This window comes from Canis lupus, chromosome 7 (genome assembly GCF_003254725.2).
Source record: "Canis lupus dingo isolate Sandy chromosome 7, ASM325472v2, whole genome shotgun sequence".
Taxonomy (NCBI): Eukaryota; Metazoa; Chordata; class Mammalia; order Carnivora; family Canidae; genus Canis; species Canis lupus.
In genome coordinates this window covers 63862419-63886993 of record NC_064249.1, presented here as the reverse complement: position 1 = coordinate 63886993, position 24575 = coordinate 63862419, and the positions used below count along the sequence as shown (strand labels likewise).

Here is a 24575-nt window from a genome sequence, read left to right as displayed (position 1 = left end):
TTCCCCTCTCCTTTCTGTGAGCACGTCTCAGAGCCCAAACTGGATTGTTAATTTCCTCAAGCACAAATTTTATGCTTTGATACCATCTCACCCCGGCTCACTCCTTGCATCTCTCTTCTCCCACACAGAATCCAAAGTGGAGCACGAAGACCATATGAAATCAGCAAGCAAGACCAATTCTCTTGTATCGAATACCAATGCATTTTTAGGGAGGACAGAAATATCAGTGGCATATGTTCAAAACCTGCATCCCATATTTAGAGAGGAACTCGGGGATCTAAAAAGATAAGGTAACCATGGTCATACAAAGACCAGTACAGTACAATGAAGAGCCTATGAAAGAGGTGTCAGTGAGTGAGCACTAAAGAAATTATTAATTCTGCCAGGGGAGTGAGGAAAGACAGCTCAGGGAAGGAGGTAATCTAGAGGTATTTGAAAGCTCTGGTAGGAGAAGAGGGGAGCAATAGAGCAAAAGTGAAACAGAAAGGGTAGGAATATGGGACGCCTGGGTGGCTCAGCAGTTGAGCGTCTGCCTTCGGCCAAGAGCATGATCCTGGAGACCTGGGATCGAGTCCCATGTTGGGCTCCCTGCAGGGAGCCTGCTTCTCCCTCTGCCTGTGTCTCTGCCTCTCTCTGTGTGTCTCTCATAAATAAAATCTTAAAAAGGGGGGGGGGGGGGTAGGAATATGAAGAAGGAACCACTTTCTTCTTCCCTAAAGTGGTTCTATTATTTCTATACTTCTTTCCCTTGCAGTACAGCATTTTTCCAACAGAACCAGTTTTCCTTTAGTTTCTTCTTACATCTTTTTTGCTTCAGTGTGCATGACTGTTAGGCCCCTATACCAGGACGTGGTCACTTTATGGTAAGATCAGCAATTTCACTCAACCATTACTTTTCTTAAACACACATACATCCATACATATACACACACACACAAAATTAGATGTTGCTCCTTTTAACTCATATTACACAACAGAATTCAACAAAATTGTGAATAAGAAATCTGTTTGCTTAAGGGAATTTTATGAAATCTTTAGTCACTGTGCATACTTGAAAAGTAATGTAAAAATGATCAAGAGATCCCATTGGGCTGGAAAAATTAGGCTATACTGTATGGTTACACCAAGGTTTTTTCTCAACCACACTGTATTAGATTTTCATTGATCCTGCTTATCTGCAAAAACCTAAAGGGACATGATAAGGGAAAAGCAGCTAAGAGAAAACGGGAAGTTACATGGACTTTAAGTCTAAACAAATAATATTATCCTGTTTTTTAAAGGAAGTAACAGAAGTTGTAAGCAACTTTTAAAAAGAAAATTAAACATTTTGTCAAAATAATTTATGAGTATTTTAAGAGAAGACTCTTTAAGAATCTTTTTATATCTCTTAAATATTAGCTTGATTTAATCTTTTACTATGAGTCAGCAATTAAAAATTAGCTTTAAATGAAATATAGGTTTGCATACGTTTGGTCTTATTTAAATCCACGTCTAGTAGCCTGCTGTCACTACCATGTTTCAGGGTTGGAGAAGCCTGGTGTGGCTAACACAGTAAGTGAAGGGAGTAAGGCAACAAGGCTGATTTGAGGACACAGGCAGAATGTGGACCATGTCAAGAGCCTTGAAGGCCTGTTAAGGAGTTTGATTTTTATTTTCAGTGCAATGAGAAGCCACCACAGGATTTTAGGCAGGGGAATGCAATGAGGTGACAGTCTGCAAAGTGTCAGTCTGCAAAGTATCACTATGGATAGTGTGTATAGAGTGAACTTCAGGAGGGCAAGGCTGGAAGCATGGTAATTAAGCAGCTGGACAAGAGTGGGTACAGCACAGGTGATAATAAGTGCTTAGTGTGCCAGACGCTGTTTTAAGTATAAATATTTATCATGATAAGCTCATGATCCATCTGCAGATGAAGTAATGAGGCACACAAAAGTGAAGTAACTTTCCAAAAGATATAGGACTTGGCAGACCAATAATTTATCAACAGCCTCCAGCCCCAGCTTTTGACCCTATAGTAACAGAACATACATGGCTTCCAGGTATGATTTTAAGACAGAAACGGACAAGCTTTAAGCTAGGTTTCATTGATATGGCACATGAATATCACAAACCACTCCTAGGCTTCTAGCTTTAGGAGAGGAGAGAGGTGCCATTTACTAAAGCTAGGCAACACCGAGAGGAAAAAGAGAAGGATCATCTAGGAGAAAAAATACATTTATTTATCCAGCTGACAGCTAAGTATATAAGTCTCTAACAAGAGATCAAGAGGTCAGGGTTAGAGCTGTCAATTTGGGAATTGTGGTAGTCAGACTAACGGTCCCCAAAACATGTCCATGTCCTAGCCTCTGAAAACCAGTGGAAATATTACCTCACAAGGTAAGAGGACTCTGCCGACATGATTGAGCTGAGGGCCTTGAAGTGGGGAGGTCACCCTGGATTACCTGGGTGGGCCCACTGTGATCCCTAAGGTCCTTTAAAACGTAAGGGAGAAAAGTCAGAGGCAGAGACAGAGCCTGGAAGATGTCACACTGCTGCCTTTGACGAGGAAGGATGGGGCCTCAAGTCAACGGATACAGGTGATCTCTAGAAACTAAAAAGGCTGAGGAAATAGATTCTCTCCCAGAACCTCTATAAGAAGCACAGCCCTAATCAAGACCCTGACTTTGAGACTTCTGACCTCCAGGACTATAAGAAAATAAATCTGCACTGTTTAAGCACAGTTGTGGTAATTTTCTACAGCAGCAATAGGAAATGATTACAGGAATTTTAAGTCAGTACTTAAAATGATGCAGTATTGAAAGTGAAGGTGGAAGAACAATAACCAAACAGAAGTCCTTGAGAAGGTGCCAGGAAAGGGGTACATGCACAAATGAGGAGGGGATGGCTTTAACTGAGGAGGGACATTTCTTCTTTTGCAACAGAAAGGAAGAAGGAAGCAGGAGTGGAGGTTGATGTGTAAAGACTGTAGTGAGAAGAGAAAGTCATTCCCAAATGATGGCTTTTATGATCTCAATGAATTATATGGCTCGGCTATCAGCAGTTCAAGACTTGAACCCCCCCCCCCAAAAAAAAAAAGGCCTTGAACCTGGGGCATCTGGCTTAATCTTAATGCAGTTATAACACTGCATCAAATGACTTTCAAGATTTCTAGTAGGAAACAGTAGGAGTGGCTACAGAAAGGGTACTCTGTTCAGGCAAATATAACAAAACTCAGGGGGGGTCACTCAGGGCAGGAAGGAGCAAAGGCATGGCACCTGTCCCCTCCTTCATTTCTACAACCATGGTAGAACAGGCTGATTGACCTAGGCTCCTGAACTTGGCCTCAGGATCCCTCTCAACACAGCAAACCCTAAAGCAGCAGGTCCTGCAAACCAGTCTGAATTGGCACTTGAACTGCAATATACTTGCCAAGGGTCACCTAGGGACTATAGTTCTTTTTTATCTCTTCCTCCCAGAGGAGATGATTTTGGAGAGTGTTTTGAGTGCTAAAATATGACTGAGAAGCAGAAAGATGACAGAAGCTGCTAAATGTCTATCAAGGAGAGAATGATCAAGAAAACAGTGGTGAATCACATCCTGGACTGCCACACAACCTTTAGAAAGAACGACTTAGAGTTGTACTACCAATGGGAAAGATTTCCAAGTTATGTTGTTACATGAAAACGCAGACCCCGAATGATCATACAGCTACTTCTGCTCCTGATTTACAACAAAACAAAGCCATACGTACATGTGCACACATACATGGGACTGCCTTAAAAAGGGCCTGGAAGAGAATCTAAAAGGCTGTCAGTAAGACTTTCCAAGAAAGAGTGCATAATTAGGATAAGGGATGAAGGGAAACTTTCACAGAGTAATGCACATACTTTTACATTGTTTATCACAATTTTTCTTAACATTTTCTTTAAAAAAAAAAAAAAAAAAAGAACACAAAGGATGATCACCTGAAGCATCTGGGCTCTATTATATTCAGACCTCTTTGTACTTAATCCTATGATCCCTCTAGTGACTTTCCCTTTTGGATGCCCCCGACAGAAGGAATACAGGACATGACACTACTGGACTTGGCACAGGGTAGGTGTGAAAAAATGTCTGCAGCCTTCAATGTTATTCCCCCTCTTCTCCCACCTCCCTCAGTCATGTTAAACACTTCCTATGCCTGGTCACTCATCCCACTGCTTCCAAATCCTAGCTTTACTTTCTCTTCCCAATGAGTCACTCCTTTCACAAATGCCTTTTCTAAGTAACATCATCATCATCAGTATCTTTCTTTTAATTATTCCTAAATCTGGCTATTAAAATTACTTTTCCCATTATTTATTTCACACTTCCCACAAATAAAGGCCCTATTTGCCGCTTCTCTCATAATGAATCTCTTCTCCAAAAGCCCACCAAACAATCATTTTCTCTGTCTTATATGATCACACTGTTTTTAATCTCCTTAACCCAATCTTTAGTTTTCATTTCTATTGCCTCTCCTTGGGGTGCTTCCTTTATTCTGAATGTGATCCTTTCACACCTGCTATCCACCAGGGTCTCCTGCTTCTGTGGTCAAGTTCCAGGCGACGAGTAATTGCACAGATCCATCTATTCTCTAAGAACTTGATTGCCTCACGTTAGAGGTTCTCAGCCTTGCTCACCTCCAGCCACTCCCCCACCCTTACCACCCTCAAAAACTCTGTCAATCCCTCAAAGGCAGAACCACTCAGTGGGCCACCCCCTCCCAGGGGAGTCCTCCTCCTGACATGTCTATTTCTGGAGCCCCTAGTACGTATCAGGCAGGTTCTAAACATAGTTTTAAAATAGGAACTAGTTTAATCCTGCCTCAGCCTATTGATATCGACAATCTACTCATCCCTATTTTAAATAGGTGTAAACGGAAAACCAGAAGGGTTACAGAACTTATCCAGGGTCATGCAGCCAGCAAATGTCAGAGTTAGGATTCCAATTTTGGTAATGGGAGTCCGCGCTCATCAGTATGAGCTTTTTGGCATTTATTTCTGAGGCAAAATTAAGCACTGCTTTTCATCTGCTCTAGCCACACCCTGGTCTCACCTCTACAGTGGCACTCGACACACTGTACTTACTGTAACCTCGTGTTACTTATTTGCATCCTCTGAGGGTACAGAGTACTCTCTGACAACAGTTAACTTTCTCTATCCTTAAATATGCAATAGCACCTGGCACTAGGATGTATTTAATGGACGCTGAATACAAGAGAAAAAAAAATCAAATTCTTTAGCACTCCCTCCCTAGCTTAGCATACACCATAAATGGAGACAGGCTCATTCTCAACTTTCAGCTTCCTGCCTCAATAACAGAACAGAAGACAGATGGTGTGGGGAGCGGTAGTGTTACATCTGCTCAGTCCACCACACTCTAGATGACATCTACCCTCCAAAGACATCTAGGTGCTGGGCTTCCAATCGCCAACAACACAGATGGTAGGATGCTAGCGTTACCTGACAGCGCATCATAGAACTCGTCCTCACTGAGGATGCTTCGAGGAGGTGAGCCTTCAACCAGAGACCGCTCTAATTCATGATGCTCGGTGGCCAGAGTCTCCAGTGCTTCTGACAAAATTTTGTTTTTTTCTTGTTCTTGTTCCAATTTAAAATTCCTCACCTAGAAGAAAACAGATATTAAAAAAAAAAAAAAGACTTCAGAGTGACAGGAGACATCAACTTATGCAGGAGGAGGTAAAATTTATTTGCTTTTGATCTAGTTCAACTGCAACAACAGAAATGAAAACAGTCGTGTGATATACACACACGGATGAATGAGCACAATTACTAAACCAATTCTGTTCTTCCCATGGAGCCTTTTCTTACAACAGCTCTAGCTCATGAAAACGGATTAAGACTAGCAAATTTGGCTCAAAGGATCAAGATGATCAACATGAGCCAATTCACAAGTTTTTTAAAAATATAGTCTCTCAATATTAATCATGAAATTAAGCCAGTTTTTGAACAAAATAATTAAAGCCATTCTGAGTATTAAAATGTGTACCACACTAAAACATAAGATACCATCGGGACGCCTGGGTGGCTTAGTAGGTTAAGTGTCCGACATCTGATTTCAGCTCAAATCTTGATCTCAGGGTGGGGAGATGGAGTCACATGTTGGGCTTGCATTTAATGGGGAGTCTGCTCAAGATAGTCTCTCTATACCCTCGCCCCCCACCCCACTCACATGCTCTTAAAAAAGAAAATTAAATAAAAAAGCAAAGAAAGAAAAAAGCTTAAGACAGAATCCTCCAATTTACTTCCAAAATAGCTTATATCTCAAATGAAAGGAAATGAGTAGCCAGGCAATGACATTTTGATTTCCATTTTTCAATTCCATATTTTGGTTACAGTTCCATATTTTACCTTGAATTTATTATACTAACAACAAAAAGGGATTATAAAAAAGGCAAAACCTGGTTTGATTTTTCATCTTTTAATAAGATAATCTATCCTCCTGCCTAAATACAACAGCATCTCAACCTGTGCAGTTAACACCTCCTGAAATTTAGGTAAGCCAATCCTCCTACAACAGAGCAGGTGCTAGATTTGATGCGAACAGTTTTACCCATCTTGGCATCAGAACTCTAGGAATCTCGTGTTCCTTAGCTGCTTCACCTAAAAATTAGACAACAGTGGAATCTTCTATCAGTAGCCTTCAACCTTTATTTACTTATATATATATTTTTTAACTTTAGCAGAGCAGAACCTTTCTCAAAAATAACCCCAAGACAGGAAACAGATGTTTTAGAAAGCTGCGCTGGGTGACACTGGTAGAATCAGGAGCACTATGGCTTCCTTTCTCCTCTATCCACAGCAGGGGCTGTTCCAACAGTTTGAGAAGCACCGAATAGGGAGACTCTACAACCTCCTATAGGTTTCAAGTTCAGTGTCTGGGGCTTGGGAGTCACAGAGCCCACTCAGCTGCTCCCTGAATTAGTCTCTCTGCTGAATCTCACCCTTTCACCTCCTGACATCCCCAGCACATTCTCCTCCCTGTGATTCTGACACCAGACTCCTCTGCAGCCCTGAGTTGCTGAGAGCCACATCAGGTTCAACACTGAGAGTCCTGGACAGAACTTAAAAATACAGCCTTATTGGGAACCCTGGGTGGTGCAGCGGTTTAGCGCCTGCCTTTGGCCCAGGGCACGATCCTGGAGACCCGGGATCGAATCCCATGTCGGGCTCCCAGTACATGGAGCCTGCTTCTCCCTCGGCCTGTGTCTCTGCCTCTCTCTCTCTCTGTGTGTGACTATCATAAATAAATAAAAATTAAAAAAAAAATACAGCCTTATTGAAATCCTAAGTTCCTAACAGAAATAGAGTAAAACCTTTATCATCTTGGGAACAGTTCCAGTCCTCAGGCACCTTAGTTTTTATCATTACAGTAATGAGATTATCAGATTATTGACTTATTTTTTGTGATCACACAATAAGAGCAATAAATAGTAAATAAGCAAAAACATGCAGAAATAAAAAGATTAAATACTTACATAATTACAGTTTTTAAGAAACTGTAAAATACTTACAAATACTCCTATAATCTATATTTTTATCTCCAAAGGAGGAAATATTCTGATTACGGCTGGAGTCAACTTAAAAAACAAAACAAAACAAATTGTTCTCCCTCATTTCATGGGTTAGACAATTCATTTATCTGTAAACAAGGACTACAAAATTGAGCACAATGTCCAAAGTGATCCTTTCTTGAAATGGAAAAGATCTTTATAGCCCTGTTATATATGTAGATTCCAAAAATACCACTGCAGGAGGATCCAAGCTCCTTCACCCTGCCTACCTGCTCCTGCTATCTTTAGCTTTTTAACTTTTCAAATATCAAAATGCAAGCGCACTGTTGACACTGAACCTTTCAATATACGAATCAATTAAATTAATGCTTCTAGTTCACAAATACATTAGTTTTATACCTACATACGCCTAGATTTTAGAATAGTGGCAAAAGAAATGATCAAGGCCCCCAAATACCATGTTCCCTCAACAAAATCTTATTCAAAATCCAATTTATCCTTTATCCATCTAAAATAAGCACCACTTCATTTCTGCTACTTGGACATATGTTCTCACTTGTTCTTAAGAGGAGTGAAAGGGGTGGGAAGCAGAAACAGAAGAGACTCTCACCACTATTCTAGCTCTTACCTTGTTTTTAACTTGTTGATCTGACTGCATTTGTACTTGTTTCAAGGCATCTTACTCTAAAATTACACACAAAATGACAATTGCTTTCATCATGTACAGTGATGTACCTGAGAGTAGGTACATACATCACAGAAACTACAGTAAAGAGCTCTTTATTGCTTTAGAGAAGCATCTAGGATCACACTTAACTGCCATCGATACCATTTAGCCAGTTAGATCACTGGAATAATGTAATTTCAAATCCTCTACACTCTCAGTATTTCAGAAACACCAGGAGACAACCTGGCATTTAAAAATTACTGCAGAAGCCCAACATATATGTTTATAATTACATAAGAACCTTTCTAGAATATGAGTGACATTTTTTCAAATTAAATATAAAATTCAAATATAAAATGTATACCCTCAGCCCTGTAACTTTCCCGTAACAAAAATTAACATGTAACATAGCAAACATAAATGTCGTACTTACTAGGAATAATTTAAGAACTAAACCATCATACTCTTAATAATAAACCCATATCCACGTCTGTATTGCTTTAGATTAATGCAAATACAAGCTTTTCCACTAGAGTCTTCTCAAACCACAGCAACATGATCATCTTATATCTCACTCCATTTCATGCTGGCAGTTGGAAATTCACAATGAAGACTTCCAAAGTGTTCGTCACACTAACAGTGAGCAGATGCAGGCTAAAGAATCAAGAGTTTTAAAGTTACATGCTAGCCAGTACACACATTTTATCTACTCTCCTTCTATTAAGTACTCTATTTCCCCATGTTCCACAGAAGCTAAGTTGGACAGAGACAATAATTAAATCTGGGAAAAACACACTACTAGGTGGGGAGTAGGCGAGAGTATTCACAGAATACTGTGTCCAATTATCCAATTACAGGTTAGAGGAGATTCTGGCCTTGATCAATCTAGTAAAGCTCTTTCAACTGGCCACACTCCCATCAGCTAAATAGCATCAGCCTTACTCCTTGTGATTGATGTATGGCTACAAGAACACAGAATGTATTAGCTTAACACTGAAATACTAGACCTGAATTTAAAATGTCTAATTTTCTCTCTCAGGTAAGGAATTACATTGACACTTATTTTTGTGGTTATGGGACCAACACTAGATGGACTTCAAAACTTTTTAAGTTATGTGTGCTTTAGATGACTCTCTGCTGTGGCCACATAGCTGTTAAAGTGGGCCTGGTCCTTTATTGTTGGTAAAGCCTCTTCTGCTCCCAGAAGACTACCTAATTGTTTCGCTGTAGGAGGATGGAGCTCATGTGAATGACTGTCAGAGTTACTTCTAAATGCAGTGTCAGGCTGAATGACCACCTCACCTCCAAGGTCCAGGAAAATTAAGGTCTGAGCCCATGTCTGAGGCACAATCAAGTGTGATAATATATAGCCTCAGGAACACAGCGTGTAGACATACTTTGTTTTATGGATTTACAAAGCATCTTTACACACATTATTGTTTGAAGTTTTCATGGATTCTAATGCTCTTCTGTGCCATCCCAATACCGCCTTTCCAAGTGTGATGCATTTCCTGATGTTCCCGAAGACTTTTCTTCTGTCCTTTCCATTATTAAAAAAGATACTTATTTAGGAATAAATATGCTTCAGGGATTGAAGCAGATCTGCTTGATACAGTCTGGAGAGGAGGCAGGCTACACAAGGCAGTTGCAGCAGGAAAGGACTGCAGAAAGCTTGCAGGTGGCCTTTAAGAACCCTGGCTTTCAATCTGTGGGATGGGAAACTGATGGAGGGGCTCTGAGCAGAAGTAAAGTTGTCTGATCTACAACTGAATACAATCTCCCTGGCTGACCTCATGGAGAACCAGGGAGAGGTCAAGAGTCAAATCAATAAGATCCCTTAAGAGGCTGCTAAAACAGTCTAGGTAAGAGATGGGTAAGAGCAACAAAAGTGTTCTTAAGTAGTGAGATTCTGAATACGCTTTGTAAGAAGGCCTAAATAATTTGCTGACAGGGTGCCTGCCTATAGGATACGTTAAAAAAAAAAAAAATCAAGGATGATTTCACAGTTTTGGCCTAAGCAACTAAAGATAGAGCCATCGTTACCTAAAACAGGGAAGACTGCAGAAGGAATGGGGACAATTGGGAACTCCTTTCAAATATGGTAGGTATGAGATGCTATCAGACATCCAAGTGTAGGTGTCAAGTAGACAGACATCAAATCAGGTGTTCAAGGAAGAGGTCCAGGCTGGAAATAGAACTCTGGAAGTATTTTGCAAATATATTATGAGCTGAAAGAATAAGGAAGCTGTAAGGAATCACTGAGGGAGAAAGTGCGGTGTAAAAAGGAAGAAATCCAAAGACTTACTTTTCTTCTGATAAAAGAACCAGTACAAGGAAACAAAAGGAGAGACGAAGAGATACAGAAGGAAAACTAGGTGTATGTGGTGTCCTGTAAGCATCTGAGAACTTTTCAAAGAGGATTTAGGCATCAACCATGTCAAACACCAACAATAAATATGGGAACTAGGAAAAAGGACCTCTAGGTTTGGTGACGGGATCGATGGTGAACTTAACATGGGCAGTTTCAGCAGAGTTTGAAAGGATACTGAAGACAAAAGACCTGACTGGAGCGGGCCAAGAAAAAAGAGAGGAAACCTGGAGAGTATAGCCCAAACCTAAGAAGTTTTGCTAAAAAGGGAAGACGACTACTGGGGCAATTGCTGGAAGGGGACAGGAAAGTCAACAAGGCTTTATTATGGAAGACAACTCAGCAAGTTTCTATCCTGATGGGAAAGATTCAATAGAGCAGGGGTAATTAATGATGTGGGAGTGAGAGGACAGGACGGCTGGAATGATGTTCTCAAATTTGCTAAAAGGATGGGATGTAATCCACATATAGTTGGCCTTTGTCAGGGCATGGAAAAGTTCATCCTTAGCTGCAAGAAAAAAGGCAGAGGGTAGATGTGCACAGATTTAGATGGGTAGATACGGGTAATAAAGTTTTGTCCTAACTGCTTTTGCTTCAACATGAATATACGAAATATAGAGAATAACAAAGAGGTTACCAACTTAATGATCCCAGCATGTGATGTAGTAAGAATCCTCTAGTCTCTTAACATACACAACATAAAAGAGTTCTCCCTGTGATAAAAAATGATCATTTCTAAGGCCTTTTAAAGCCTCATTCACACTAACCTGGTCAGCCTAGAACAAGGCAGCTGTTCATTTTCCTGTTGCTTAAAGTCAATGGCCACTGGCTCTTGCATCATTAAAAAATGTCCCTTTCTTATTGGCATTGCTATCTTCCTCAATTTGGCTCAAGACAAGAGAAAAAGGAAATCCCACTAGGAATTACCTCCGTGCCTCTCTGCCCTTAGGTTCTGCCTTGAGAAAGAAGATGAGGGCCTGTATCTGGTTGTTGACTTACTGACATACTCTAAGTAAAATAACCTCAATGGAACTTGTTAAACTGCTAACAGTTTCTGCTAGTAATATATTAAAGTCACTTCCAAGTATATCTTTAGACATTTAAATCAAGGAGGAATTTGGGGGATAACTGGCTACTCCTATGTATAGGAAAGAGCCCAATAAACAGGCACTGAAGAAATATTTGAAAAATAAATGGAGGTTTTTAAAAGCAATGTGGTAATGATACTGGGAGGAATACAAACTCAGGAATAAGTACAAAAGTACTTATTTTTGTCAGACTGATTTAAAAATAATGTCTCAAAGAAATAACATCAATGAGAAACTAGTAATACATACAAACAATATAACAATGTAGAACAATTCACTTCCACAGTATACTTCCAACAGCAGATTCAACATGTATTTACTCCACTGCCTTGTTCAATGATTCTTGTACTTAAAATAACTTGGTACAAGTAAGGTCTCATAAATAAATTTCTCTTTCAATTGCAAAGATCAATCATTTGACCACAATTATAACACTTATATAAGGTGTATCTACACTGAAGTTTCCACAAGTATGTTTACTTTCTATTCCAGAAGTAGCACTTACAGGATTATATTCCTAAAAGTACTATGCACAGTTCAATGCATAATTTCCAATATATAATATTCTACTTTATAGTATATTAAAAGATTCAAAAAATTTTCATGTATCATCATGTATACAACAGAATGCTAAATTGACATGTAATGGTATATATTAAACACACTTTAAACAACTTTGAATGTAATGTAATAAATTGGTGTTGACTATATTAAGGGTAAAATTCTAAATCAGCCTATTTAATAAAGATTCTGAAATTTTTTCAAATACTTTCTGAATCATGTCTTTTTAACCCCATCAAATATCTGTTCATAACTGAATTTCCTACTGCAAAGAATGGTTCCTGGAATATCCCTAAAAATAAGCATTGAAACAGTATTTTAAAACGAATAAACATTAAGGTACATAATAACAAGAAAGGTAGAGGGGGCATTGAAGCAATGCAAAATAATTCTTTTGGATAAATTCTCTTTTCATCTAGTATCTATATTTCAATGTTTACCAAGAAACTCAAGTGCAGGGCCCTCAACAGAAATGTCTCTAAAAAATCTTATTAACTTCATTATGAGTTCATTGAGAAAAAAAAGAAAAAAAGAATTTCATAAGCATTTGTATGAACCATGGTTCTGTACACAGGACTAATTTTATATCTACAACTGATTATTTGTATAGCGTTTTACAGTTTAAAAGGCACTTTTACATACTATTAGTTCATTAAATCTTAACAACCCTATGAGTATGTGTGTATGTGTATAAACTGAAGATCATAAAGTTTAAGTTCCTTGCCATAGGTTAGAGGAATAAGAACTGCAACCAAGATCTTTTAACTTCAAATCCCATAAGCTTTCCAATCCACGGTGTGACAATAACATTGTGATGGAAATAAGTGATCATAAGTCTCAGAAAACAGCGGGTTTCACTTTAGGGAGATTGGGGGAGGGTGTGTCCAGGAAGGTAATGGTTATCAGGTTGGTGGACCAGGAAAATGGGGGCGGAGTGTGTGAAGCAGACTGACCTGGACTACAACAAAACATCTGTTAAAACCATCACTTGGACCCCTGTCAGGGATTACATCACTGTAAAATGTCAAATTCATAAGGCAGATTAGAAACGTGCTGGATCCATGCTCACCAGGAGAAAGATTTCTCATTCCAAGAATGAGTAGATCTGTCCTGTTCAAAACCTGGCTTAGAGCCACGGTTCTCCATCATGAAGAGTATATCTAGATCAGCTAATACGATCTGTTTGGTTGTTTTTTGTTTTTTTGTTTTAAGTAGAAGGCCTAATTTTAGCCCAGACCAACTGAATCAAGACTTCCAAGAATGAACAAGGTTTGTGTACTATTACAGAAATTGCTAATTTCTCCCACTATCTATAGAAGAATCCCAATTTGTTAGCTGGCTATAATGCTCTCCAGCTAAAAGATTATTTTTCAGTCTCTCTGGCACCTGGGGCCATATGACTAAGTTCTGCCCACAAAGAATACAAGTATTGTGGGGAATTCACCAGATCTCCTTAAAGGAAAGGGCACACATCTATTTTGGCCCTTTGCTCCTTCCTGCTGACCATCATTTGATATATGGAATAGCCCCTAACATCTGAAACTACTATCCTAGGCTCATATTGCCCAACTCCTATCTTCTTTAAGATGGATAAAGAATCTCTAACTTATTTAAGCTAATGTTAGGTAGCTTGGAGTTTCCTGTTTAATGCTAATACTAACATTAGTACATGTAATTTTTTTTCCCAAAGTGCTACAGATTATTCGGATGTGGTTCCTGATAAGAATTACTGACTTCAGAGAATTTCCATTTAGTTAAAAAATGTTTACTGAACACCTACTACTCTTCCAAAGTAAAGTGCTGGGGATACGAAGTAGAATAAGAGACTGGTTAATCCAAGGAGAGATTATACCCTGAGATTACAATGTGAGAAAAAGACACTTCACATTCCTACCCAGCTCATATATTAAAAATGCAAATCCAACATTACTTCTTAAAGCTTTTCAGTAGCTCCTTCTTGCCTTTGGTTAGTCTCTAAATAGAGTGTGTGTAACCACTAAGTATTAGAAAGTCTTTTGTATTTATTTTTGTCAAAAAAAATTAGACAAATATTAGTCAAAAAAATAAAGATATGATATACACATGTAGGAAATATACAGATGGACAACCATGCCCTCCCATGGTCCACATGCCACATGGCCAAGGGTAAGGTACAAGATGCAGAGTAACTTCAGGATACTGTCATATGCTACAGATTAGTAAAGCTTGGTTATGAAGATTTACAGACTATATTAACTCCCAAAATACACCTATTATCATAAAGACCACTGCAAAGAACTTCAGATTAAAGATAATACTAATAATGTGGGGAGCCTAGATGGCTCAGTCAGTTAAGCATCCAACTCTTGATTTCAGCTCAGGTCATGATCTGAGGGTTGTGGGATTGAGCCCCATACACTCAACCACTGAGCCACCCAGGTGCCCCTGACTTTGTTCTCATTCAAAACTGGTTTAGTTATTATAAGGCCCTTTGCATTTCTAATATAAATTTGAGAATCAGTTTATCAATTTCTACCAAAATAAAACAAAACCAAAAAACCTTGCTGGAATTCTGCCTGGGATTACTTTGACTCTATAAATCAATTTAGGGAGACCAAACATCTTAACAATACTGAGTCTTCTGATACAAATAAGGATATCTCTGTTTATTTAGGACTCTAGTTTCTCCTCATATATCAAAAAGAGAACAAAAACAAAATCTATCTCTTAATGGGTGTACAGACCCAAACATAAAGCTAAAATTAGGCCGCTTCTGGAAGAAAATACAGGAGAAAATCTTAGCAACTATGGGCTTGGCAAAGATTTCTTGAATAGGTCAGAAAAAGCAATATATATACAAAAAAAAAAACCTTGGACATCATCAATATCAAAAATTTTGCTTTTCAAAAGATAATGTTAAGAGAAAGGCAAGCAAGAGAAAATATCTGTAAATCACGTAACCAATAAAGGACTTGTATGGAGACTATCAGGAACTCCTATACCTCAGCAATAGAATGACCACCCAATTTAAAAACGGACAAATGATTTGAGCAGACATTTCTCTAAATATACAAATGGCCAACAAATGTATGAAAAGATACTCAACACCCTCAGGCATTACAGAATGCAAATCATTGAGACAGCACTTTATACCCACTAGGATGACCTTTTTTTTTTTTTAAAAAAAAAAAAAAGGGAAAATAAAGGGGCTCCTGGATGGTGCAATCAGTTGAGCATCTAACTCTTGGTTTTCAGCTTAGGCGATGATCTCATTGTCATGAGATCCAGCCCCACATCAGGCTCTCTGATACTCCTAGTCTCTAAAATCAATCAATCTTAAAAAAAAAATTAAAAATTAAAAATGGAAAACAAGTATTGACAAGGATGTGGAGAAAATGAACCCTTGTGCACTGCTAATGGGGACATAAAATGGTACATGTAGTAGAAAACAGTTTGGTGATTCCTCAAAAAGCTAAACATAAAACCACCATACAACCTAGGAAACTTGCTCTTATATATATTCCCAAAAGAACAGACATGTGTTCAAACAAATACCTATACAAAAATGTTCAAAGCAGCACTATTCCCAACAGCCAAAAGCTGGGAACAATCCAAATATCCACAAATGAATGAATAAATGTGTTATATACATACAATGGAAAACTATCCAGCTATAAAAAGGAACAAAGTACTGATACATAGTACTATGAGCATGAAGATCAAAAACAGTATGTAAGTGAAAAGCCAGACATCAGAAGTTCACACAGTGTATGACTCATTTATGTGAAACGCTGAAAACAGGCAAGTCCATAGGGACAAAATACAGGTAGTCATTTTCAGGGGATGGGGAGTGCCAGCTTCCTGGGTACAAAGTTCCCTTCTGAAGTGATGAAAATTGTTGTGCAAGTAGATAGAGGTGATGGTTGCACAACCCTGTGCTTTACTAAGTGCCATTGAATTCCACACTCAAAACAGTTATTTTTATGTCTTGTGAATTCTACTTCAATTTTTTAAAAATTAAAAAACTAAAAAAAAAAAAAAAAAATTAAAAGCCCCATAAACATTCATTTCCCATATGACCTGGCCATTCTACTTATTCCTAGGTTATTTACCTAAATGAAATGCAACATTATGTCCACTGAAGACTTGTACAAATACTAATACCTTTATTTGCAATAGCCAAAAGCTAGAAACAATCCATAAGTCAATAGGTTTAAAAAAAAAAAGTACATTATGAAATGGATAACTATTCAGCAATGAAAAGGAATGAGCTAGCGATTTGTGCAACATGGATGAATATGAAGCCAAACCTCCTACACCTCCAAAAAAGTACAAACTGTAGGATTCCATTTATGTAAAATTCTAGAAAACTCCCACTGATCCCTAGTGATAAAAGTTGATAAATAGTGCCTGTGTATTGGGGTAGGTGGGAAAGTGGGGGGTATTACAAAAGGCAGGAACAAACTTCTGGAAATAACAGAAGTATTCTTTATCTTGATTGGAGTGATGGTTTCACTACTGTAAACACATCAAAAGTTACACTTAAATATGTGCAGTTTACTGTACATCAATTATAGGTCAATAAAATTATATAAAAAACAGTATTTGGCAAGAGTAAGGGGATAAAATATTACTCATATATTGATAATGCAAACATGTTTTTTTTTTTTTTTAAGATTTATTTATTCTTGAGAGACACAGAGAGAAAGAGAGAGGCAGAGACACAGGCAGAGGGAGAAGTAGGCTCCATGCAGGGAACCTGACGTGGGACTTCGATCCTGGGTCTCCAGAATCATTCCCTGGGCTGAAGGCGGCGCTAAACCCCTAAGCCACCCAGTCTGCCTGCAAACATGTTTCAAAGAATATGTCTGAAAAAAATATTCACTCTGATGCTACTGAAAACCATGTAGAATATTAAACAGATACATATACTGCATTTGTGTGTTTGCCAACACACATAAACCAAAACACAGAAAAATCCCACCAGTGGTTTGCTGGGCTCTGGTTTTCATATTTCTCTCCATGTTTAGCAGAAAATAGCTTTCTGTACATTTCTGTGCATCTTCCACATATCTCTAACTTTACAATTAGAAAAATTCCTTTAAGTATGTCTACTCAAGAATTAATGTTTGCATCAAATTTGCAAAAAATTGGCATTGCATCAAACACAAAATGTTTGAAAGGTACTCTCAAACAGTGCAGAATGCATGGCCTTCTGAGGCATCTAGTATGAAAATCCCAACTGAGATTCTGTTAAGCACACTCCTGTCTCATTATGGTTGCAAAGCTTCCACCTAAAAATAGCTTACTGTTACATAATCACTCACCACAGATTTATATATTTTATGTATCCTCGAAATAAATTTTTTTCAAGATAGGCCACAAGAGGTATAAACAATCATTTTTAAAAGCAGAGAAGTTTAATCATAATCTAAACAAATCTTATTTTGAGTTATTCAAGTCCTCTGTAGTTGAGAGGTCCGTTGATGAAAATAACTCCAGAAAGTTATACACAGAAGCAACACCTACCAAATCTAATTTTTAAGTGATTTTTTAAAAAAATTTACACAGTAAAATCCATTTTAAATGTATAGTTCAGTGAATTTTCACAAGTACACCCCCATGTAACCAGCACCACTACAAAGATAGATTATTTCTAGCCCTGCCCCCAATTCTCCTGGGCTCCTTTGTAGTCACTCTCCCGTTCTCCAACCACCCCCCCCACCCCCCACCCCCGCCTCAGCAACCACTGCTCTGATTTCCAGAGCCATGCTTTAGGTTTGTCTGTTCTTGATTTCAAATAAATGGAATCATGTATGATGCATTCTTTTGTATCTGGCTTCTCTCACTAAGTACAATGTTTTTCAGAACCACTCATGTTGTTGCAAGTATAAGCAGCTCTCCTGCTGTTGCTGCTGACCATTTCACTATACAGCTACACCTTGACATCCAACTCTATTTTTTCTAATGCCTTCAGCTTGGTCTCTGGAAACATCTATGTATGTGGAACATTAAGTTCAGGAAGATGATAACCTGATTTTTACAGAATTTTGATGTTTTATTGTTTTAACAAGTGCTTTCATAGTTCTCAACCTAGGGCAAAAACAAACACTAAAATACGCTAGAATCACAGTTCAGTGGATTGTAACTCCATCTGAAAAAAAAACATTTAAAATATCTTAAAGCAGTGCTTCCTAAGTTTTCAAGTCATGGCACAAAGAGAAAACCATCTTTGGAGGGCCCTCGGAAGAGATCAAGCAGCGGGTTTGGGAGTCTGGCCATTCTAAGTTGGAAAGATAATTTATCTTAAGCTCTCTACTCAGGAAGCTCTGTTAAGATTTAGTTAAAGAACAAATATTCTTGTTTTAAAAATCTGTATTCGAGTTTACAGAAGATAAAAATCTTTTGAGCACATAAAATTACATGTAAAATAAAATATTGATGAAGCAAACAAAATGAGGTGAAAATCTCCAAAGTCCTAAAATAATGAATGTGGCTTATTTTCCCTTCAAAAGGAACACTTAAAATTTTTTGTTTTGGGGGGCGCCTGGGTAGCTCAGTGAGTTAAGTGTCAGCCTTCTACTCAGGTCATGATCCCAGGGTCCTGGGATCCAGCCCCACAACAATCAATGGGGCTCCCTGCTCAGCAGGAGTCTGCTGCTCCCTCTTCCTCTGCCCCTCCCCTGACTTGTGCTTGTGCTCTAATACATAAAGAGGAGTTCTGCTTTTCAAGCAACAAATATTCATCAACCACCTACACCATTACAGGCTGCAGAGGGTCACCAATGAACAAAATAGACTAAAAATCCCTGTGCTCAAAGAACTTACAGTCTACTGGGGGGAAACCAATAAGTAAAAATGTTTAGTGTGTTTAGTGTGGCAGAAAATACTGAAAGCAAAAATGAAGTTGGGAAGGGAAGGAAAGGCCTGGGAGACAGGATGACCAGAGAACTCATGATCAGGTTCCAACTGAGTTAAAGGCTTAAAAAGTAAGGGAAAAAAATCAAGCAAGGACCTGGGAGAAACATGTTCCAGGAAAAGGAACAGTGAATGTTTTGAGGCAGGAACAGGCTCTTAAGTCTGTGGAACAGAAGGGGACTGCTGTCCTCAGAACAAAGCAGATTGGTTGGATGGGAGGGGGTATATACTAAGCATAGCATAGGAGAGGCTGAGAGGTAGGCTAGCAGGGCCCTTCCCACAGGGCTCTGTAGGCTACTACTACCATAGCAATCAAGACTCTTTTCCTCCAATTGGATGGAAAGCCAACTGAGAGGTACCACGTTCTGCACTCAAACTTCATGTGGAACACTAACTTTGTTTCGGGATGATGCACTTTTAGAAAAAAACAGAGATCATTGAAGAATAAGAAAAGGAAGGATCTGGAAAGCCTGACAGTTAAAAGAACTTGGAGACGCTTGGCCTGGGAGAAAAAGAATTTACTGGTTGATCCAACTAGCTGAAGTATTGTCACAGGAGACAGAACATGTTTTTGTGGTACTGCAGAATGCAGACATGAATTAAAAGAAAAATGGAATAAGCTTCACCTTAACGTAAGGTTTAACCTTCCTACAGTGGAATGGGTGGTCGTAAGAGAAAATTCATGTATAATAGTAGTAGTATCAGCAGGAAGTGCAGGAGCTGGTATCTAGCTGTGTTTATGCCAAATGTTACGATAAATACTTAGCATACTAGCTCATACAATCCTCCCACAATCCTATGAGGTAGGTGCTGTAAACAATGATGAAACTCAAGCTTCTTGAGATTACATGATCCGCCTAGGATCACATAACTTAAGTGACAGAGCTGGTATTCAAACCAGGTCTGTGTGACTCAGACACGAAGCTTGTAAGTACTGGAGTACACTGCCTGTATATCCATTGATGACAGCGTTCATAAGCATGTAAAATGACGGTCTAGCTAGGCAGGAAGCTAAACAGAGGATTCTTGCAAATGGAAGAAAATTCAATGACCCTCTAAGATCCTTTTGATAACTTTGTGGTTATATTTTCCCCAATTTTCTATCTTATTTTTAAAATTTTCCATTGACTTCAAGGTTTATAGAAATTTTATACTCAATATGGCTAAAGATCAAATAATAATTTCCTTACAGAATACGTTAAATTCTCTGTTCAATTCTAATGCTCAGGTTAATCATTTTCTGCTTTTGATATATTACTTTATTAGTTCCCATGGACAGGTGAAGGTAGGCTTGACCTAAGTATATCAATTTCTTTGTTTCATATTTTATATCTGTGGTGATTCAAATATATCTTAAGTTTTCCTATGCTGACTCTGTACAGAAGATAAAATTCTTCTCAATTAAGCAATGATCTTTCAAAATACAATGGCAAGGCAACATGTGCTATCTAAAGTACAGAAAGATAATGAAAATAAAGGTAAAATATTGATATTTAGACCTAAGCCAAGTCTTAAGTCCACAGAAACCAAGAATCATCCTTGCTTTATGCAGCTGCTTTTTTTTAACTGGAGGGAAAAAGAGAGGACACCCGGGAGACTGTGTGCCCTCTACCACACTTCAACAGGGCAACTTTTCAATGGTCTTAAAAATAAAAGAAAATCATGGCTCTGCAGAGCAATTATGGAATGATGTAGGAAGAGACAGTCTGCCAACCCTGGGATTGACATTTGGATCTAAAAGTGACTAACTTTACTTATCACAAAAACTTTTTCCATACTTCTCACCCATCCAGGATGGCTACTATATCAAAACAACAAGAGAAAAACAACTGTTGGATAGGATATAGAACAATATCCTTATGCACTGTTAGTAGAAATGTAAAATGGTGTAGCCACTACAAAAACAGTACAAGTCCTCCAAAAATGAAAAAGAGAACTATATGATCCAGGAATTCCACTTCTGAGTTCATCATCACAGGAACTGAAAGTGGAGACACAAAAACGTATCTGTATACTCAACGTTCATAGCAGCATTATTCACAACAGACAAAAGGCATCAACACAAGTGCAACATGGATGCATGAACGGTTAAGGAAAATGTGTGTATACACACAACGGAGTATCATTCAACCTTAAAGAGGAAGAAAATTCTGACACCTGCCATACAATGTGGATGAACCCAAAGGCATTATGATAAGTGAGATGAAGCAGGCACAAAAGGACAGAGTAATTCCACCTATTGGAGGTTCCTAAAGTGGTCAAATTCAGGGAGACAGCTAGTAAGAATGGTGGTTGCCAAGGGCTGGGGGAAGAAGAGAATGGGGAATTGCTGTTTAATGGGTAGAGAGTTTCAGAGTAGATGAAACTAAGAGATGGAAAGAGATCTAGATGATGGTGATGGCTGCATAACACAAGGTTCCTAATGTTACTGAACTATGCATTTACAAACAGTAATGATAAATTTTATGCTCTCTGTATTTTACCACAAAAAAAAAAAAAAAAAAGGAAAACCCTTTTCCAAATATTGGTCTAAAATACATAGTAAGTCTGATTTGCATGAATATGAAAAAAAAAAGGGAGGGTTCAATTTAACATTTGCCATATATTTTAACTTTGGCCCTTGAAACTATTACAAAGTCATTTAATGCCAAAATGCATATATCCTCCACATAAAAGAAAACCACAGTATGGAGTACATATCTAGTTCTAACACTATATAACAACTATTTACTTAGTATTTACTACTTGCAGATAAATCCCAAAACACAATCATCACACTTGAATGGACTCTGGAGTACAACCACATTTAAGTAATTCACAAGAGAATGCTGTCATCCAGTGATTTCCAACTGGGAGGCTATATTTCTAATAGGGCAGTAGGGTAGGACCTACAAATGATGGAGCCTACCACAGATACTGCGGACAAGCCACTAATCTGGCTCTGAATTCTCTTAAGGCCAAAACAGAAAGAGAAATACAATTATGCCCTTTTAATTGTCCACAAGGAAAAAAAATGTATCAGTTCTTTAGGGAAAACAAACTCCCTCTTTGCCCTTAGCTCTAATTTCTTTTTCAGGGTAATATATAGGGGAATAAGAGTATTAAAGGGCAAAATAATAATTTCATTAAAGCTAATTTTTTTTTTTGAGATGCCCCTCAATAGAAATTGAGTGAGTAATTCCAATTTACAACTCGGCAAGGGCTAGTTTTCAGAAAATTAAGAAAATATAGCTCAGGCTATAGCATTCTGACAGTCTAATTTTAGGACAAAATACAGAATATTTGGAAAAACGGATGAATTCAGTATCTTCTAAAAATGTGACCTCTCTCAAGTAAAATTTTCAAAAAAAAAAAAGACAGCATCTCCTGCTGAGAGCCTGGAATACAGGTATTATGTGCAAAACCTGAAGACACTGCAATATACTCGGCCATTTGCTTATTTCTAAAGTTGGTATCCTTTTGTCAAATTGAGAAATTAGCTAGTAGATGGCCACGTCAGCTTTGAAACAAGGAGGACTATCTTCTTTAATGCATAAGTTTTCCTAATTCAGGTTGTGTGTGATACAGTGGGGTTGTTCCTCAATTTGGAGGCAGAATACCGGACTTAGCTCTAAGTGTAGCCCCCACTTAGCTACAAAAACGTGGGGAAGTAGCTGCCTCTCTCTTCAAGCCTTTCTCTCCTTATTTGTAAAACAAAGATGAACAGATCAATTACATCACCATTTCAAACTGTGTTTTATGAAGGTGCCTTAGCAGATAAGGTGCTTTTACTTTTGTCTTATATATAGTCTACATCTTATGTATCTGCCTTTAGGCCCCAGTGAAATCTTTGAGGATCACCAGACTAGATGCTTTACAATCTAAGACTGATTCTATGACTTTGAAATTTTCAACTAATCCATAATATAAACTACAATAACAAAAATAAATGAAAAAATTCAAAACTAAATCATTTCTCTTGCAAGTAAGATATTTCACAAGTTTAATTTTTAATTAACAACAAAATCTCCTTTGTAGAAACATTATTTTAAGTGAAGGGTGGTATCTCATATAAGCTCAAAAAGGTAGTATCATGAATGTAGCAAGTAATAAATAGGTAACAATGTTACTATAGGATTATATTTCGCCACCAGATGAAAAACCCCATCTACCAGAGAACAGACACCTCTCCTGAATCTCAACCACTGAGCACAACTTCTGTGCTTCCTCTCATTCCTATGACACCTATTGCTTCCCATCAGGGTTTCTTTGATCCAGCACCCCATGCCACAAACCACTTTTACTCTACTTCTCTGTCCCTGAATTGAGCGCAAAATCCTTTCAAGATATTTTTCTGAAAATAAAGGAAAGATTGTCTCATAAAACTAATGGCTTTATCCTTACACCACTCAAGTCTCACAGCAACTCCTGAAGTAGAGGGAAAGGGTCTGTGTTAATTCTGTGTTACAGAGGAGGAATATGAGGCCTTGGAATAAGTCACCCAGAGTCATACAGCAAGAAGAGGAGGGTCATTAATCCTGGAGTCTGTGCCTCAGGACTCCAAATAAGAGCAGATCTATAGTCTACCATCTATGCTTTCTTCCTAGGCCCTGTCCATAGTCCCCTGACATCATCATCAGTAGTTGGATAGATTATGTGAGGAGTTAACAAAGATCATATAGTAAGTAAAGGTGAACCTCTGAGCATCTTAAGAAAATCAGATACAGTTTATCTACTTTCTCACCTTTGGTGCTGGAGCCAAGGCTGTGAGGAAAAAAGCAAGGTGGAGTAAACTGATCAGATCATAGAAAAATCCTCTTAGTATGGGGGAGAACATTGGAAAGACATTGAAAAAAAGAGAGAGAAAGCAAGGGAATAATGATCATTCTCCCACCATGCAGACTGTCAAGAGTCAGAAAAGAAGTTGTGAAGGTGAAGAAAAGAGGAAGAAAGTGAGAAGCAAGTCTGGAAAGGAAACAGAAATGCCAACCAATGAAAACAAGAGTCAGGTAAGAGACAGAAAAAAAAAAAAAAATGGAAGTAGTTAAAACCCCGGCAAAAGTTTTACATGTTTTAAATATCAAAAGGGCAGTACTCTACATATGTAAGCAGTCCTCAGTCTGGAAAACTGAAGTCTAGGAATGCATTATTAAAGTCTGTAAGAAAATCAAAGTCATGGATAAAGCTGCCAGAAATATATTAACTCAATTATAAAATACTAGAATTACAAAACATACAACTTGAAATATGGAAAATAAATTTTGAAAAAATTATCCACTTCAAAGAGACAAGAGAATAATAAATGTAGAGATATTAGGGGAAAAAATAAACTGAAAGTGATAGAGGTAACTATAAAAATTAAAAAGATGAGGGGGATCCCTGGGTGGTGCAGCGGTTTAGCGCCTGCCTTTGGCCCAGGGCGCGATCCTGGAGACCCGGGATCGAATCCCACGTCGGGCTCCCGGTGCATGGAGCCTGCTT

General features: G+C 38.2%; 1 protein-coding gene across 9 annotated transcripts in view; it reads right to left on the bottom strand.

Moving 5' to 3' along the window:
• Positions 1-24575, bottom strand: part of OSBPL1A (oxysterol binding protein like 1A) — a 228127-nt gene that overhangs the window by 84988 nt on the left and 118564 nt on the right. For all 9 annotated transcript variants that reach the window (XM_025429282.3, XM_035718484.2, XM_025429284.3 and 6 more), the window contains one exon: positions 5463-5625. In XM_025429282.3, coding sequence (XP_025285067.1) covers positions 5463-5625 — 163 coding nt within the window. The remainder of the gene's footprint in view (positions 1-5462; positions 5626-24575) is intronic.